Source organism: Coregonus clupeaformis, chromosome 17 (genome assembly GCF_020615455.1).
Source record: "Coregonus clupeaformis isolate EN_2021a chromosome 17, ASM2061545v1, whole genome shotgun sequence".
NCBI lineage: Eukaryota > Metazoa > Chordata > Actinopteri > Salmoniformes > Salmonidae > Coregonus > Coregonus clupeaformis.
Genome location: NC_059208.1, coordinates 6,865,894 through 6,884,225, shown reverse-complemented (window position 1 = coordinate 6,884,225; position 18,332 = coordinate 6,865,894). Strand labels below are relative to the sequence as shown.

The 18,332-nt window shown below is 43.4% G+C and overlaps 2 protein-coding genes across 3 annotated transcripts; both read left to right on the top strand.

The window, feature by feature from the left end:
• The first annotated feature begins 5,632 nt into the window (after positions 1-5,632).
• Positions 5,633-10,073, top strand: LOC121585599 (membrane progestin receptor alpha-B-like). Of its 2 annotated transcripts, none has more exons than XM_041901921.2 (3): positions 5,633-5,735; positions 7,552-7,799; positions 7,943-10,073. In XM_041901921.2, the coding sequence occupies exons 2-3, from the start codon at positions 7,612-7,614 to the stop codon at positions 8,859-8,861; spliced, it is 1,107 nt and encodes a 368-aa protein (XP_041757855.2). In that variant the 5' UTR covers positions 5,633-5,735; positions 7,552-7,611; the 3' UTR covers positions 8,862-10,073. The 2 variants fall into 2 exon arrangements, with proteins under 2 accessions (XP_041757855.2, XP_041757856.2); XM_041901922.2 differs by having other exon boundaries at positions 5,633-5,787.
• A 3,235-nt stretch (positions 10,074-13,308) lies between these two features.
• On the top strand, positions 13,309-15,620 carry LOC121586526 (SH3 domain-binding glutamic acid-rich-like protein 3). Its single transcript, XM_041903275.2, has 3 exons — positions 13,309-13,443; positions 14,816-14,983; positions 15,149-15,620. The coding sequence occupies exons 1-3, from the start codon at positions 13,399-13,401 to the stop codon at positions 15,212-15,214; spliced, it is 279 nt and encodes a 92-aa protein (XP_041759209.1). The 5' UTR covers positions 13,309-13,398; the 3' UTR covers positions 15,215-15,620.
• The last annotated feature ends 2,712 nt before the right edge of the window (positions 15,621-18,332 follow it).

Here is an 18,332-nt window from a genome sequence, read left to right as displayed (position 1 = left end):
ATAGAATCTACACACCCTGGCTCAACATATAGAGTCCCCAGAGCCAGGGTGTGACACTCTCAAATTACACCGTGATTGCTTTATGCCTCTCTCCCATCTCAATATGGTTAGCTTATTGTTGTTTCGGTTATTTCTAATTGTACTATTTCACTGTAGATCCCCCAGCCCAGCTAAACCTGCCTTAGATAGCTCCTTTGTCCCACCCCCCATACACGCGGAGACCGACTCAATTGGTGCCTCCAGTGATGCTATCTCTTTCATTGTTACCCAACGCTTAGGTTTACCTCCACTTTACTCATATCCTTCCATATCGTTGTCTGTACATAATGCCCTGAATCTTTTCTACAATGCCCGGAAATCTGCCCCCTTTATTCTATGTACCCAACGCACTAGAAGACCAGTTCTTAAAGCCTTTAGCCGTATCCTTATTCTAGTCCTCCTCTGTTCCTCCGGTGATGTAGAGGCTAACCCAGGCCCTGCAGCCCTCAGTATCACTCCTACTCCCCAGGCGCTATCATTTGCTGACTTCTGTAATCGCAAAAGCCTTGGTTTCCTGCATGTAAATATCAGAAGTCTACTTCCTAAGTTTGAGTTATTCACTGCGTTAGCACACTCCGCCAACTCTGATGTTCTAGCAGTGTCTGAATCCTGGCTTAGGAAGGCCACCAAAAATTCTGAAATGTCCATCCCCAACTATAACATTTTCTGTCTAGATAGAACTGCCAAAGGGGGTGGAGTTGCAATCTACTGTAGAGATAGCCTGCAGAGCTCTATCATACTATCCAGGTCTGTGCCCAAACAGTTTGAGCTTCTACTTCTAAAAATCCACCTTTCCAGAAATAAGTCTCTCACTGTTGCTGCTTGCTACAGACCCCCCTCAGCCCCCAGCTGTGCCCTGGACACCATATGTGAATTGATTGCCCCCCATTTATCCTCAGAGTTCGTACTGCTTGGTGACCTAAATTGGGATATGCTTAATACCCCGGCCATCCTACAATCCAAACTAGATGCCCTCAATCTCACGCAAATTATCAACGAACCTACCAGGTACAACCCTAAATCCGTAACCATGGGTACCCTCATAGATATCATCCTGACTAACTTACCCTCTATATACACCTCCGCTGTCTTCAACCAGGATCTCAGCGATCACTGCCTCATTGCCTGTGTCCGTAACGGGTCCGCGGTCAAACGACCACCCCTCATCACTGTCAAACGCTCCCTAAAACACTTTAGCGAGCAGGCCTTCCTAATTGACCTGGCCCAGGTATCCTGGATGGATATAGATCTCATTCCGTCAGTAGAGGATGCCTGGTTGTTCTTTAAAAGTAATTTCCTCTCAATCTTAAATAAACATGCCCCATTCAAAAAATACAGAACTAAGAACAGATATAGCCCCTGGTTCTCCTCAGACTTGACTGCCCTTGACCAGCACAAAAACATCCTGTGGCGTACTGCATTAGCATCAAATAGCCCCCGCGATATGCAACTTTTCAGGGAAGTTAGGAACCAATATACACAAGCAGTCAGGAAAGCAAAGGCTAACTTTTTCAAACAGAAATTTGCATCCTGTAGCACTAACTCCAAAAAGTTTTGGGACACTGTAAAGTCCATGGAGAATAAGAGCACTTCCTCCCAGCTGCCCACTGCACTGAGGCTAGGAAACACTATCACCACCGATAAATCTACAATAATCGAGAATTTCAACAAGCATTTTGCTACAGCTGGCCATGCTTTCGACCTGGCTACCACTACCCCGGCCACCAACTCTGCACCCTCCGCTGCAACTTGCCCATGTCCCCCCCGCTTCTCCTTCACACAAATTCAGACAGCTGATGTTCTGAAAGAGCTGCAAAATCTGGACCCCTACAAATCAGCTGGGCTAGACAATCTGGACCCTTTCTTTCTAAAACTAGCCGCCGAAATTGTCGCAACCCCTATTACTAGTCTGTTCAACCTCTCTTTCGTAACGTCTGAGATCCCCAGAGATTGGAAAGCTGCCGCGGTCATCCCCCTCTTCAAAGGGGGGTGACACTCTAGATCCAAACTGTTACAGACCTATATCCATCCTGCCCTGCCTTTCGAAAGTATTTGAAAGCCAAGTTAACAAACAGATCACTGACCATTTCGAATCCCACCGTACCTTCTCCGCTATGCAATCCGGTTTCCGAGCTGGTCATGGGTGCACTTCAGCCACACTCAAGGTCCTAAACGATATTATAACCGCGATCGATAATAGACAGTACTGTGCAGCCGTCTTCATCGACCTGGCCAAGGCTTTCGACTCTGTCAACCACCGCATTCTTATTGGCAGACTAAATAGCCTTGGTTTCTCAAATGACTGCCTCGCCTGGTTCACCAACTACTTCTCAGATAGAGTTCAGTGTGTCAAATCGGAGGGCCTGTTGTCTGGACCTATGGCAGTCTCTATGGGGGTGCCACAGGGTTCAATTCTTGGGCCGACTCTTTTCTCCGTGTATATCAATGATGTCGCTCTTGCTGCTGGTGACACTCAGATCCACCTCTACGCAGACGACACCATTTTGTATACATCTGGCCCTTCATTGGACACTGTGTTAACAAACCTCCAAACGAGCTTCAATGCCATACAACACTCCTTCAGTAGCCTCCAACTGCTCTTAAACACTAGTAAAACTAAATGCATGCTCTTCAATCGAACGCTGCTGGCACCCGCCCACCCGACTAGAATCACCACTCGACGGGTCTGACCTAGAGTATGTGGACAACTACAAATACCTAGGTGTCTGGTTAGACTGTAAACTCTCCTTCCAGACTCACATTAAGAATCTCCAATCCAAAGTTAAATCTAGAATCGGCTTCCTATTTCACAACAAAGCCTCCTTCACTCATGCTGCCAAACATGCCCTCGTAAAACTGACTATCCTACCGATCCTTGACTTCGGCGATGTCATTTACAAAATAGCCTCCAACACTCTACTCAGCAAATTGGATGTAGTCTATCACAGTGCCATCCGTTTTGTCTCCAAAGCCCCATACACTACCCACCACTATGACCTGTACGCTCTTGTTGGCTGGTCCTCACTACATGTTCGTTGTCAAACCCACTGGCTCCAGGCCATCTATAAATCACTGCTAGGCAAATCCCCGCCTTATCTTAGCTCATTGGTCACCATAGCAGCACCCACCCGTAGTCTGCGCTCCAGCAGGTATATCTCACTGGTCATTCCCAAAGCCAACACCTCCTTTGGTCGCCATTCCTTCCAGTTCTCTGCTGCCAATGACTGGAACAAATTGCAAAAATCGCTGAAGCTGGAGACTCTTATCTCCCTCACTAACTTTAAGCATCAGTTGTCAGAGCACCTTACCGATCACTGCACCTGTACACAGCCCATCTGAAATTAGCCCACCCAACTACCTCATCCCTATATTGTTATTTATTTTGCTCTTTTGCACCCCAGTATCTCTATTTGCACATAATCTCTTGCACATCTACCATTCCAGTGTTAATACTAATTGTAATTATTTTGCACTATAGCCTATTTATTGCCTTACCTCCATAACTTGCTACATTTGCACACACTGTATATATATTTTCTGTTGTATTTTTTTTTTACTTTATGTTTTTTTACCCCATATGTAACTCTGTGTTCTTGTTTTTATCGCACTACTATGCTTTATCTTGGCCAGGTCGCAGTTGTAAATGAGAACTTGTTCTCAACTGGCTTACCTGGTTAAATAAAGGTGAAATAAATAAAAATAAATAAATAAATGTTGGACATGATTTACAAAAAATGCTAATATCAGTCCAATGACTTGAATAGGATTTGTGGCACAAATGATTAATGTTAGTATGTGGAAACAGTGACTGGGAAACTAAACCAAAGAATGGATTGCTGTCATACCTTGTCCATAGACTGCTTACAGGGTAAGGAAACCAATGTGTCATTTTGGAATTTGTGTGAACTATCCCTTTAATGCTATTTTGCATTTCGTAGTTTACCCACCTATTCTGCTAGATGAGTGTTTTATGGTATACCCACCTACTTACCCACAGAGTTTAGGGTTCACCCACCTATGTTTTTACCACTACATCCCTCAAGGGATACTTCGGTATATTCTGGACACCATGAAGCAAAATAGTAAACCCGGGAACCCTAGGGAAAAAGGAAAACCAAACAAATTCTAAGAACTAGCTTGGAGCTGCCAAGAACACCCCTTTTATCCTTTATCATAGATCAAAAATAGCTAAAGTGGGTCTTTCAGCAGAAGAGGAGAATGCCCCCCCCCTCGCCACACCCCGTTAGTAGGGTACTGCCAATGGGATACTGCCCAAATGGGCACTGTCAACATATTATATAATTGTCTGCACCATTTGAAGGGAGCTTCCAAGCTACAAAGCAGACCTTTGTTGATTATCTGAAGCGGTTCATTCTTAGTTTGGTACATTATATATGCTCTGGCAAACATCCCTGGCATGGTTTCCAATCTGGTTTAATAGGCAGGCAATACTGAGTAACCAAATTGCAGACACAAATAGCATAGGGCAGTTTTTAAAAACCTGATTGTGTAGCCTACATCAACTGCTTTTGCTGATAATGCAGAATATGAAATATTTTAAATTAAACCCATAGACATACTGTATAACCCCGCAAACATGTAAATAATGCTGTCAATGCTATGCCATTGACATAGCCTCTCCCTGTTTGAAACAGGTTAAACACACAGGCGGGAAAGTTTTCTAAAGGAGATTGAGATTGTGCAATGTTTCGTTCCATGACACCACGTTCCGGACACATCCACGCGAAAGAATGTTCCTAATGCCGCCCACGTTCCGGATATGTTTGTTGTTGTATTTGCAGTGTTTTATACCATTGGACTTAAATTACATTTTACATGATTTAGACTCCACGTAGAAGCTTTATAGCAGGCTAAAATATAGCATACTATATATTTAGTCCCTCAGTATTCATCCCTCGAAACCAACAGGTTATAGGCTACTGTATCAACCTATTGAAACAATTTCACCGTCATTGTCTCCCGAGTGGCGCAGTGGTCTAAGGCACTGCATCGCAGCGCTAGCTGTGCCACTAGAGATCCTGGTTCGAATCCAGGCTCTGTCGTAGCCGGCCGCGACCGGGAGACTCATGGGCGGCGCACAATTGGCCCAGCGTCGTCCAGGGTAGGGGAGGGAATGGCCGGCAGGGATGTAGCTCAGTTGATAGAGCATGGCGTTTGCAACGCCAGGGTTGTGGGTTTGATTCCCACAGGGGGTATGAAAAATAATAATGTATGCACTAACTGTAAGTCGCTCTGGATAATAGCGTCTGCTAAATGACTAAAATGTAAATGTGAAACAACAGAGCGAAATCTAAACTTGACTAGAAACAGTTACACGGTGACTTGTCCTAAAGGCATGAGGGACAGTTCGCAGTCGTTCAGACGTCCACGCCAAAGTTTCCTGTTGCCAAGGTATATACCACATTTCTTCTCTCTCTCGCTCCTTTACTGGTAACGACCGCCTACTTACTTGCCATTGGACACCTCGTGTTCATATAGGACACGCATCTGTTGCATTTCAGTATCTGAGTGGTTGACAAGGCTGTCACCGGTCGGGGAGGCGTGACCGACCGATGACTGTCGGAGGGGGAAATAGACGGAGACAGTCGGACGATCATCACATCTGAAGGTGAAAGATCCCGCGGAAGGTCTTGCTGCGCTGCGTGTCCCGGACTCGTCTGATGTAGGCTAATAAAGTAAGCCTACAGTAGTAGCCTTGAAGAGGAAGAAGTAGACCCACATGCATTGGTATATTCTTCCTCATCTTGTGCAATGTTCTCAAACTTTTTACTTATCACGTGAAACAGTGTACGCAAGAAAGAGCACAAATTATTTTAGTATAGCCTATACCAAATTAAATTGAATGCATGTCAACATGTTAAGTTATAGTATTTGATGGGCGTGAAATAGGTTTTTCTGATTTGTGGAAGAGAGCAATGTCAGAAAGGAATTTCTCACTGATTGCTCTGCCTGCCTCTCTCAGCAGCCTTTGTCACTAAAACATGGGAGAGGCTGAGATTTATACTGTAGGTTTATGTGAGGTATTGATTGCGTTATTATTGGGTGTCAACGATATTTAGTCAATGGGTGCCACAGTGTAAATTCCTCAGTCACATTAGCCATAGGCAAACACTTGACAGGGTTGACAATAGGAAATAGGTATTGCTGAAATTACATTAACTTGACTGAATATGCGTTGTTATCATGTAAGGATCTCGTTTTGAAGGTGTTGCAACTACATTTATTTTAATAAGCAACTCTGTTTTATCAGATGTGGGCATGTGGTCAATAAAAGTTTAAAGTTACTGTGTAAACATGTCTGATAGTGCTTTCTGGTTGGATAACATACTTATGCTGTCTGCTTCTGAAAATGCATTCTTTCACCAGTTCAGGAAATGAAAATTTGATTACTTGATAAAAACGTGCTTGCATCCTATGATCAGAAGAACATAAAGAGAGGGAGGAGATAACAATGTTTGAGTTTTCACCCTAAGGAAGGAGAGTGTATAATGAATTCAAACTGCATTAGAAATACATTTCAAGTGTGACTTTATCTGTTTCAATGTATACATTTTAATCAGATTTGTGTGTTTAGTTATTAGACTCCCATTACATTTACATTACATTTACATTTTATTCATTTAGCACACTCTTATCCAGAGTGATTTACAGGAGCAATTAGGGTAAAGTTTATACACCACACTGCTTAGAAAGATATCCTTATCTTTTCTCTGTTCATCTTCAAGGTTGAAGTGTTCATGTCCCCCCCATAGCATCGCTCCTCTCCCTCCTATTACTGTTTAGAGTACAAACTACAGAGATAAATAATGTATCAGACACTGAGCATTAGAAGCCCAGGGCAAGGTCCATAGACAGTATAGTAGCCTAATCTGCTAGGTTAACTGCAGATTAAGGCTAACTACTGTTAATACATTGTCAGCTCTGCTGCAGGAGTCAGAACAGGTCTGGTGTAATCTGGCCTCCTGTCCCTGGGGCCTTGGTGACCTAGCCAGGTAGGGCAAGCATAAAGGGTGTCCTCTGTTTCCCTGGTTAAACCAGACTGAACGTGCACTCACCAGTCTAGTCCTCTCTACTGAGGTGGCAGGATTTTACAGAGGAACTGTGAAGGAGAGACGTTCACTTGGACTAGAGACTTATTTTTAAGTAATTTGACTGCTGAAGCAAGTAGTGTGATGTATTTGTATTTCTTTTCATATCCATTTCATTCAACATTAAACGTTTTCATAGCCTTCGCTGATTGTCAACTGCACACACCCCAAATTCTAATTGTCTTGTTAATCGTTCCGGTTGTAATATAAGCTTGTGTTTGCGGAGTCCTCCAACAAAGGTGATGTTTTTATTGCCAATAGTTTTACTTGCTCCGCAGTTTTAAAATAAATTAAGTAATTTTAAACCTCTTTTTATTCTTAGTTATTGTTTTTAAGCCTTTTAAGTGTTAGAATGCTAAATGCCTTTCTAATGGTGTTACTCTCCTTCTCTTTCAATTGCCAGTCTCCTGGAGCTATCCAGCCAGCAACAACAACAGTCCCACCTTCCATCAGACCATCCTTCATGGCAACAATCGTCATGGAGAGGATTGGGCGTCTGTTCATCAACCTTCAGCAGCTAAGGGCGGTGCCCCAGATGCTGACAGAGGCCGCCCCCTCCATGCCCGGCACGCTACGGGACACCGAAGTTCCCGGGTTCTTCAGAGAGCACTACATCCAAGCTGGCTACCGACCGCTCCACCAGGGCTGGAGGTACTGTAACATGATGTACTGCAATACCCATAATGCTATGTACAACATCCGGTTTTATCATAGTAAAGACGTCTCTGAAGCTAACATAATGGTGTCAATCTCTGAAGCTAACATAATAGTGTTCCGTCTCCTTATCAATACAGGTACTACTTCCTGTCGCTGTTCCAGTGTCACAACGAGACCATCAACGTGTGGACCCACCTGCTGGGGTCTCTCCTTGTCCTGGTCAGGTTCCTCCAGCTGGCTGAGATGGTAGACTTTATCCATGATGCCCACGCCTGGCCCCTCCTCATCCTCCTCCTGTCCTCCCTGGCCTACATGGCCTGCAGCACTGTAGCCCACCTCCTGGCCGCCAAATCAGAGTTCTACCACTACTGCTTCTTCTTCCTGGATTACGTAGGAGTGGCTCAGTATCAGTACGGCAGCGCCGTGGCTCACTTCTACTATGCTGTGGAACCAGACTACCACCGGTGGGTCTCCTCGGTCTTCATGCCCACTGCCACCTTCCTCTGCTGCCTGTCCTGCCTGGGCTGCTGCTATGGGAAGTATCGCAACCACAGCCTGCGGGTCTGGGTCCGGAAGGTGGGGCAGGTGGTTCCCTCGGCTATGGCCTATGCCTGGGATACTAGCCCAGTGTTCCACCGCCTCCTCCTCTGGCCCACGTCGCACAGTGATGACATCAATGCCCCGGCCAGTGGCGTAGTCGGCGACCCTGCTATATCCTTCCATGGGGGCCAGGTAGCCTTCTTCCTGTCCAGTGCGTTCTTCTTCACCAACCCACTCCCAGAGCGTCTGTTCCCAGGCCACTGTGACTTCCTGGGGCAGGGCCACCAGCTGTTCCACGTCTTCCTGGTGATCTGTACTCTCTGTCAGATCCAGGCCTCTCACCTGGACTACCTGGGCCGACGGCCACTCTACACACCGCTACATGGAGAGGGAGGAGCAGCAGCCACTATCTATCTGGTGCAGTATGGAGCCACGCTGGTGGCCTGTGTCTGCATAGCAGTCTTCATGGCGAGGAAAGTAAAACGGTTGCTTGACTGCAAAGACAAGTCCAAATGAACTGGCTAGGAGACTGTGTAAGAGGGTAGGAGAGTTATAATCACTTCCCAGTGGGCAAAACTGGTTGAAATGGGTTAATGTTATTACAGCCAGAAACTTTTGCCCAGTTTTGCCCGCTGGGTTGGTACCAAAGTGATCAATGTGGCCTTGGACGACTCGACACACACTGCCTTCCTTGCGTGCTGGAGTATGTTTCTGACATGTCAATCTATATTATAATATTATGTTTCTCTACAGCACCTGTGTCCTTGAGAGTGCTGTTTACCTTTTACATAATGGGAGTTGAGGAAGCCTATCACTAGCCTGGTCCCAGATCTGTTTGTGCTGTGACCATAAGTGTTGGCAAGACAGCACAAACAGATCTGGAACCAGACTAGCCTATCACTGAACAAAGCCTCAACGAAGAGAATAAGAATGTTGATAACTTTTATAGTACTTTCTATATTTGCTAGGCTTGCTCACTGTAATCTTAGAATATATTTGCTTAGTTGTTCTCTGTTCTGGCTTTGTGTTGACTGAGTTTTGAAAGCAGCTACTGTCACATATTGAACACATTTTATTGACATGGTGGTGTCAAATTATGTATGTAATGTACATGATTGTACAGTACATGCCTAGTTTACGATCTGTAAATAGCTGATGAGTTTATGTTCCATTGCTACCTTTTCCTTTTGAGTGACCATGAGGGAAAAAGGGAAATGTGTTCCCTCTCTTACCCTTGCGTACCACTGCCAGGACACACTCTTCACTCAGTGCTGTGATGTAAGCCAGAGTAGAGATATGCTCTGATTGGCTCTCTTTGGGAGATCACCATGGTGACCTGTAATAAAACATCAGTTCAGCCAATGGGATTGAATAAAGGTGTGAGGACAACTCCCTTTTTACATTGCAACACACATAGCCAATCCCAACTGGTTCCCTACGCCTTCCCCTTTGCCATATTAAACACTTTTATGTTTGCAGATCTGAAGGGTGATAGGTAATAAAAGTGTAGTGGTGGAGCTTCCACCATATTGCTTCCACCTTACAGACCTGCAATCGCAGGGATATGGCCAATGGGAAGGGCTAGGAAGTGTATTGGGACCGGCTTTGTTCATGTTTACCCTTTGTCCATTACTCTCTGATTGTGCCATAGGGTGGTATCAGTGGAGGCTGCTGAGGGGAGGAAGGCTCATAATAATGGATGGAGCGAATGGAATGGCATCAAACACCTGGAAACCATGTGTTTGATGTATTTGATACCATTCCACTGATTCCGCTCCAGCCATTACCACGAACCCGTCCTCCCAATTAAAGTGCCACCAACCTCCTGTAAGTGGTATAGTTACCCCCTGACTGATGCAAAAAAATACCTTCACACCAATGCAGTGTTATTATGACATGTCAGGAATCGTAACAATTTGCAGGGCATTCACATTTCAAAACTTTGTTAACTTTATGGCATTTGTAGAACAGTAATAAAAACTACTTGAAGCCCACACCCTTTTCCTTTCATTATTACTGCAACCTCAAACTTCCCTCCGCCAATGAAATATTAAAGACATGCTCAGGTACTTTGGCGACTAGTATTTTTTCAACCTCCCACTTTGTGCTGGATGTGTCAATGTGTAGTTGATAAATGCATAATCTATGAGCAGAATTACTGTCTAACCTCAATTAGCCACGAAATCCCTAGTTTGAAAGCGACTGTTTTCTGGAAGCTATGTGGCCCCATTTTCCCCCACGTGGGCCAGCCCCCTAGCAATTTGAGTTTCAGCCAATGAGCTCCAGCCCCTCGCCATTTGAGTGACAGCTTGCAAGATTCACACACGGTAGAGTGAGAGAGAGAACAATGACGTGGTGCACATATCTGCACATTTGTGATGTAGTACGCAATTTTCTGAGACTTTTGGCTTGTGAGCGCTTCTTTCAGAACTACTGGCTAAAAAGTATACAAAAGTACAGGAGAATCTCTTTAAAGGTGCAATCAGCAGCTACATACAATTTTGGGACATATCAATTAATTATATGTACCCATTGATTCTTGAAGAATATAACTTTATAAATACCTCATGAGTTTAGCAGGGTTGGGGTCAATTACATTAAAATTCCAGTCAATTCAGGAAGTACAATGACATTCCAATTCTCTGGGAATTTGGTTTACTTTCTGAGTTGACTGGAATTTAAATGGAATTGACCCCAACCCTGGAGTTTAGTTAAACAGTTGTTCCCCATCAGAACCCAAAATATAAGTTTGTTTTACTCCAATGTTTGTAAACAAAGTAAATGTAAACAAACACTGTAAAGCCTCAAAACATGGTTAGAACTATCATTTTGATTTCATGGATGGTCAGTCCTTGCATCCGTAGAATTTTAGACTGGTTACATTTCTCCAGCCCCATCCCTCTGCCTTTTACCGAAACAGTGGCGGAGAGTACATTTTGTTATTGTTTCAACTACTGATTGGCCCTTGTCACGATCGTCATAATGATTGGACCAAGGCGCAGCGTGATATGCGTACATCTCTTTAATAGTGTACTAGCAACACGATACAAAATACAAAACGAAACGTGAAGTCCTCGGTCATGAACACAAACCAACACGGAACAAGATCCCACCAAACACAAGTGCACAACAGGCTGCCTAAGTATGGTTCCCAATCAGAAACAACAAGCAACAGCTGATTCTCGTTGCCTCTGATTGAGAACCACCCCGGCCAACCTAGAAAACACATGAACTAGAAACTGAACATAGAACACAAAACATAGACCCTACACACCCTGGCTCAACATATAAGAGTCCCCAGAGCCAGGGCGTGACAGCCCTTTTATGAAGGATGTAACTATTACATTTCTGTCACAGTATATTGTGTCATTTCTGTCTCCAAGCGTTTCACGATGTTCAGCAGAGGTGTTGAAATCTAGGGGACCGCTGCCACCTTGTGGACAGAGAAATATTTTAATTTGAAGCACAATAATATGTATCGGTATGCCACGAATCCATGTGAATAGCTCACATATCCATCCATTGTCTCCATATTGTATAGTGTATATAGATAGTTGATTTGTTTCCTATTACATCACTAGAACTAATGTAACATTTAAAGCCTACTTTAGTAACCCTAGGATTTGGTTTGATTGATATAACATTGACACATTACAGCCTACTGTTCTATGTCCCATCAGAGTGCTGAAATGATCACTGTAATTGTCCTCTGATTGTGCTCTTCATTAATGACAGATTGACACTGATCCACAGTGGTATAGGCTGACAATCCCATATCAGAATTTACCAAAGGGCGTTAAGTGTGCAAATTAAAATATTGACACCAGTATACCAAAAGTATCTTAGGTTTAGTATCTGTATACTTGTGTCAGCCTCTCTGTCCACAATGAGATCTGTTTGTCCGAGCACAGTTTCACCTCTCCTTATTCTTTGACTTTGACATTGAGATCACATAGCTTCCCTTCAATGAACACAGGCATTTCCCTCCCAGTCCCAGCCTGAACTAGACACTGATCAATAAATGGTGTCGAATTATGATTGACCAGCCTTGCCAGGACACTGTCTGGGGGTCTGATTCCAGTCTTGGGCCTCTTCCTGGTTTGTTCAGTGCCTTTAGCCACTGCCCCCAGCCAAGCCACCCAGCTCTGCTCCTCTTTATCCCATGTAGGAAAAACCTGAATCAGCAGACAAAGCTGGACCTAACCCTAGACTTGCACTTTGTCCACATTCTCCTGCTGCCTGGCTCCCAATGGAAGGGAACAGGCCCGTTTCCCTCTGCTGCTCTGCCAGTGATGAATGTCTACATAACCATGCCAAGCTCAACTAGTTTCATTAGCATTCTGTTCACAATTACATCAGTTACACTGAGACCAAGTAGTCTTGATTCAGATTTACAAATAACTGTTATTTACTTTCAGTTCCAATGGTGGTCTTGCCATATATTCCATTATTGCACCCGAGGCTATGCCATTGACTTGGACAGTGTTCATCACAAGAACGACATTATTGCCTTCTATAAATAGCCTAGGTGGGGTTGGATCATTGATGCTTAGTGACAGTCAGTGAAACAGGGACTATGAGGAGGATGTGTAATCAAGGCACATTGGCTCAGTTGATTGTTGACCAAGGGAAGTGAAATCCATCTAATTTGTGCTATAATTAACTATGTGATGGATGTTCAGAAACAGCTAATGGAAAATAATGTTTGGTAACTGTCTGGACTGTTAACCCCTTCATGTTCATGTAGTTTCAAACATAAGAGGGGGACCCCTCTTTACAAATACAAAAGTATTTATGATTGGATATGGGTAATTATTTTATTCTAGGCCAAGAACAGACTAGCTATAATTTACATCACAGTCCCATCAAATAGCCAACTAGTAGAACTTCAATCTACACACAGGAATAAAGGGTTGCACTGGCCCTTTAAACCACACAGCGACCAGAGGCTTTTTAGTCGCAGGAGGGAGATGCGATTGATTGTAGGCTACGGCAAGAGAGCAGTTCGCGGTACGTCTGACCAACACACAAAGGGATATCGAGAATCGCAACTATGGGCGTCAAATTATATTATACCACCGTTACTGCATCCAGAGAGGTGAGATGAAACGGAGATTCATTGATACATTGTATTCTTGCAGGTGGATACATTTCTAATAGAGACCATTTATGGACCAGTCTGAAAGACACACCCAACGAAATCCCTGTCAACGATCCATCTCAGGATCTGATCAGCATACAATGCGAATTAAATAAAGATTGCAATTGTTTTGATATGTGGAATTATTGATAATTCAGTCCACCATACAATAGCAAGGTTTTGAAGAACGAGTTTATTTGGAGATTAACAAAACGCACCAGGAAATGCAGAATCAGCCCGAAAATGGGGACGGAAGTCATATTGTTCTGCTTTTCTGTTTTATTTCCTTTATCTGTCTGCGTTTAGCGGTAGATCTCACGGGCCTATTAGAATAATGAGGACATGTCAATTGCATAGTTTTCGCACCTGATATAATAGGTTACTTGTCAACGATGGCTATCGTATACCTACCTACCTGTACGGTGGATGTGAACTATTTCTGCTGTCTAAATGCATTGTAAACAGACAGCGTTTCATTCAATGGAATTCGTAAAACTGATACAAATGTTGCAGCGTACTTCCCAAGAGTTTGCATTCGCTCGCGCGTGGACACAATGTATGCAAAGTATCGCAGTGAAACATCTGGTGTCAATTACAGGGTGATTCGTTTTTCGGTGGGCTCTGCATTGTACTGCCCATTTAGCCAAATTAGCCATCGGGTCATATGATTCAGGATGTTTTTTTATTGAAGACTTTCAACGTTGAATGTTTAGCCATAGGCTATGTAATTTCACCTCTACTAAAAAGCAAGGGATTCTGTTTGCCCTTAGCTTTCCTGTTTTCTAATGGACATTTTTTAATCGGCTTTCAGTAGTGCGTGGTGGTGTGCCTTCCTGCCTTGCCCATTGAATACCAGGCTGCAGTTGGTGGGTGACCTAGGCATGGTTACACAAAGCAAACATCCCCTCCCAACTTCCTCAATCCGGCCCAACAAGATAGCGTTGCACAAGTAATAATCAACTATACATTAGATAAGCCCTCTAGCTTTTAAAGGCAAAGTAGACTACTTAGATCTACTAGGCCTTTTTTTGTCTCTGCCAGGATAATCATAGAAGTGCTACCCATCTATCTCCCTTTTTAACCGCAGACTGTAACAAAACAAAACAGATCTGACTGTTTGGAGCCTGGTACTACTAGTAAAGCTTGCAACCTTTTCACACTATCGTACCAACCCAAAACGTACTGTGCTGGCTCTTTTCAGCACTATGTGGAATATATAATCAGGCCATTGCAGTACCGCTAGGCTCAGTTCAGCCAGGTTCGGCTCAGTAGTGTGAAAAGGGTAATGGATCCCTGACCCTGAACTGACCCTTTCCTCGCCCCCCTCCAGGTGAAGTCTCAGCAGGCGGAGGTGATGAGGATCCTGGAGAGTAAGAGCATCCAGTACGAGCTGATTGACATCTCAGTGGGCGGGGAGGTCAGGGACGAGATGAGAAGCAAGGCAGGGAACCCCACAGCTGTCCCGCCACAGATCTTCAATGAGGACCAGTACTGTGGGGTAAGGAAGGGAGAATGAGGATTTGTGAGATCTGACTGTGTTTGTGTGTTTGTCTAACGGTATGAAGATGGTGAGTTTATTTAAAGGTGTTTACTTAAAGATGGCATAAACCTGTTATGAGCCCTTTTCTAATATCTTATACTCTGTTTGGTCTCTTTCCTCCAGAACTATGAGATGTTTTCGGACGCAGTGGAGGAGGACAAAGTGGAACAGTTTCTGAAGATGGCGTGATGAGGAAGAGTCGTGTGTCATCGTCCCCCACCACACCCCCCAAGGGAGGCCCGTTGACTACCCCTCTGCCCCGCTGGTGGTGCCCGCCCTCCTTTGTCTCAATGCAATGATGAATGCCAAATACAACCAACCAACCAATGAAAAGGCGCACCCCTCCCCCCCTGCCCACCCCCCCCTGCTGGACTCTTACCTAACCACTGTTAATATGATTGTTTATGTTTTAGACTGCACGTATTATACTCCCTCTGTTTCCTTCGTCACTGTTTCCCTGTGTGGTCTTCCTGGTCAGGATCTACGTTCAAATACTTTTAAATCATTTCAAATACTTAAGTGGTGCTTTTATTTAAGCTTCACTGTTGCAATTGAGCCAATAAAAAAGGGCAAACCCTACCCACCTGGCACTCCATGCAGACTAAAGCAAATGCTCAAATATTTGAAAGATTTTTAATAATATTTGAACACAGGTCTGCTTGGTCTGACGTGTTCATGTCATTAATCAGTCTTAGTCTGGTCTGTGGGATCAGTGGCGCTGCCTAATCTAGATGTGTGGTAATTCGGTCAGGTAATCTGGGCTGCCACCACATGTGATTAATGTAGATCCACTAATCCAGAGGCTAACATTCACCAGGAATCTATGTTCATGATCGTTCCCTTGCCCAAGGGGAGAAATGCACTGAAATGCCCTTTTTATTCCCTATATTGTAGACTACTTTTGGCCACAGTCCTGGTCAAATGTAATGCACAATGGCTGCGTTTACACAGGCAGCCCAATTCTGATTTTTTTTTTTTAACAAATTGGTCTTTTGACCAGTCACAGATCTTTTTCAGAGCTGATTTGTCAAAAGACCAATTAAAGAATTGGGCTGCCTGTCTAAATGCAGCCTCTGTAGGGAATAGGGGTCATTTCAGACCCACAGAAAACTTGGTTATTAGCGGTTAGTCTTATTAACAGTGTTTGTCTTTTTTTCTTACCTGGCCTTCTTGACTCACATGTTGTTCATATCGACAGACAGAAGCCATTTTGAAACATAATTGGGCCTGTAGACAGCAATGTGCATAGGAGAATGTAGCATGGAGAATGTGGAAGCCAAAAATCACAGAACCTTAAAGAAATGTGAATTGTGGTAGAGACAGAATAAGTTAATTGGATTCTACTTTGGTCCAAAACATTTAAATGCTTAGCAGGCTAATGTTATCAAAGGTCCATGCTGGAAAGGTGAGTCCACTGTGGAGCGTTACAGAAGATGGTAAAAACAGACAGACAGCATTCCATAGTGTTGAACTTGGTGCCAATAAATGTCTGTGAGAATGTGTTTTACAGATGGATACAGTCACCTTTGACCTCAATATAGTCTTATTTTACTCTGTTACTGCATTCCAGACAGCTGCATTTTTTTGAGACCACTAACATTTGCTGGGAATGGCCTTATCCTCAATCATTGGTCTTACATAGACATTAAATATACATTTTATAGGACATTGTTGCAAAACTACATAACACGGTTACTGGTACTACAGCTGTACATCCTTACTATAAAAGATTGAGGATTATAACCCCCTGAATTTATAAGCCCCCATGACTGTTTTGGACCTTCATTCCTGATCTAGCTGTGATAATGTCCATCTCAATCTCGATCCAGCTTGAAGATGCAGTAAACAACTATGCACTTAACTCTGCTTCATATTCCAACTGTTGTACTGACTCTTGGCTACTGAGTGGAAAAACAAATTGTTTCAGATTGAACAGACTCAATCTCAGCCTTAGATAAAACTGGTTCATCACATCAGAAAGTTGAAAGCCTCACTTTTCGTGCTTCAAGTGTCTGCTACTCTGCTTTCTTCCAACTGGTTTCCCTTCCATGGGATGTTGTGATCTTTTTCATCCTATTTTATATATATTTTAAATTTGTATTTGAAAAATATTGCCCCCAGTGTAATCCCTGTACTTGAGTTTACCTATCATTATAACCCCTGGTTCCACATAGGAACCTTGATTTTCATCTATCTCAGGTGAAGTCTGGCAACGCGACACCACGCATAGTATATCTGGGTATGTAGGTGTGGGACTTCTACTTCGTAATGGCAGCCTTAACGGAATGTTTGTGCACTGTTTTGTCATTTGATAGTGGTAGATGTCTTATTGGTCAATGATGTGTAGCTATTCACTATCAACTATATGTTCAACATTCCATGTCTCTCTCTTCGAGCTCCTGCTTTGCTTTTGGACCAAAGTCCCTTTGGCCAAAATAAAGAAAAAATAAAATATATGGAATGAGATGTCTTCCAAGAAGATTGTGAAAAAGGGTCAAATAAAATGGAATTATGTCTAACAGGTCTATTTGTGTCATGCTGAATTACAAGTCTGATGGTTTAAAAAGTGAATCAAGTGACTCAGTTCAAGTTGATTCATTTGGTCTTTAGTGTGTCATGAACATATTCTTTATTGTACAGTAGTATTACAAATACAATTGCAAAGCTCTCAAAACAGAGAAAAACAGTACATATACAGTATATTAATCCGATACTATATTGATTCAGGGGTATTGTTCTTCCAGCTCTCTTCTATCTTCATTAAGACATAGCCTTTCCATTTGCAGTTCTCTCCATCTCATTGAGGAATGTTACAGGGCCTTGTACGTCCTGCTGCTGCGCACTCTACACGGTGCCAGTCTGTAATTGACAAGTACTCATCTGCCCAACCAAACTCCACCCCCAATGAAATGGAGACAGAATATTTTGATTCTTGGTGGATAGTGAGCACAAAGAAAGGTGTATCGATGTGCCATGCTGTGCAGGTTTTTCATTGAGAGTTTACAGATAAAAACCTCAACACATACAGTATAGAATACTAGCTTCTTATTGGTTCCAAACCTTCATTCAGGTTTTGCCCATGACCAAAAACATGACATCCATGTAATAAAATGCATGATGACTGAGCAACACGTGAGGTAGGTGTAGAAAAGGCAATATCACTCGTTTTGCACTACTCTTTATCAACACATACATCTCACAGGGGGAAGAGCAAGAAACCACTGAATTTGTTCACACGATCAAAGTTGTTTTCTCACGTGTGTTGTGATCAGTGGCAATTTTAGCATGTAAATCTTGGTGGGGCAAA

Bases quoted from the DNA above. Each gene is read 5' to 3' on its own strand.
- LOC121586526 (XM_041903275.2), top strand. From the start codon at position 13,399: ATGGGCGTCAAATTATATTATACCACCGTTACTGCATCCAGAGAG. The intron at 13,444-14,815 runs GTGAGATGAAAC...GCCCCCCTCCAG, and splicing joins CCGTTACTGCATCCAGAGAG to GTGAAGTCTCAGCAGGCGGA. The intron at 14,984-15,148 runs GTAAGGAAGGGA...TCTTTCCTCCAG, and splicing joins ATGAGGACCAGTACTGTGGG to AACTATGAGATGTTTTCGGA.
- LOC121585599 (XM_041901921.2), top strand. From the start codon at position 7,612: ATGGCAACAATCGTCATGGAGAGGATTGGGCGTCTGTTCATCAACCTT. The intron at 7,800-7,942 runs GTACTGTAACAT...TTATCAATACAG, and splicing joins CCGCTCCACCAGGGCTGGAG to GTACTACTTCCTGTCGCTGT.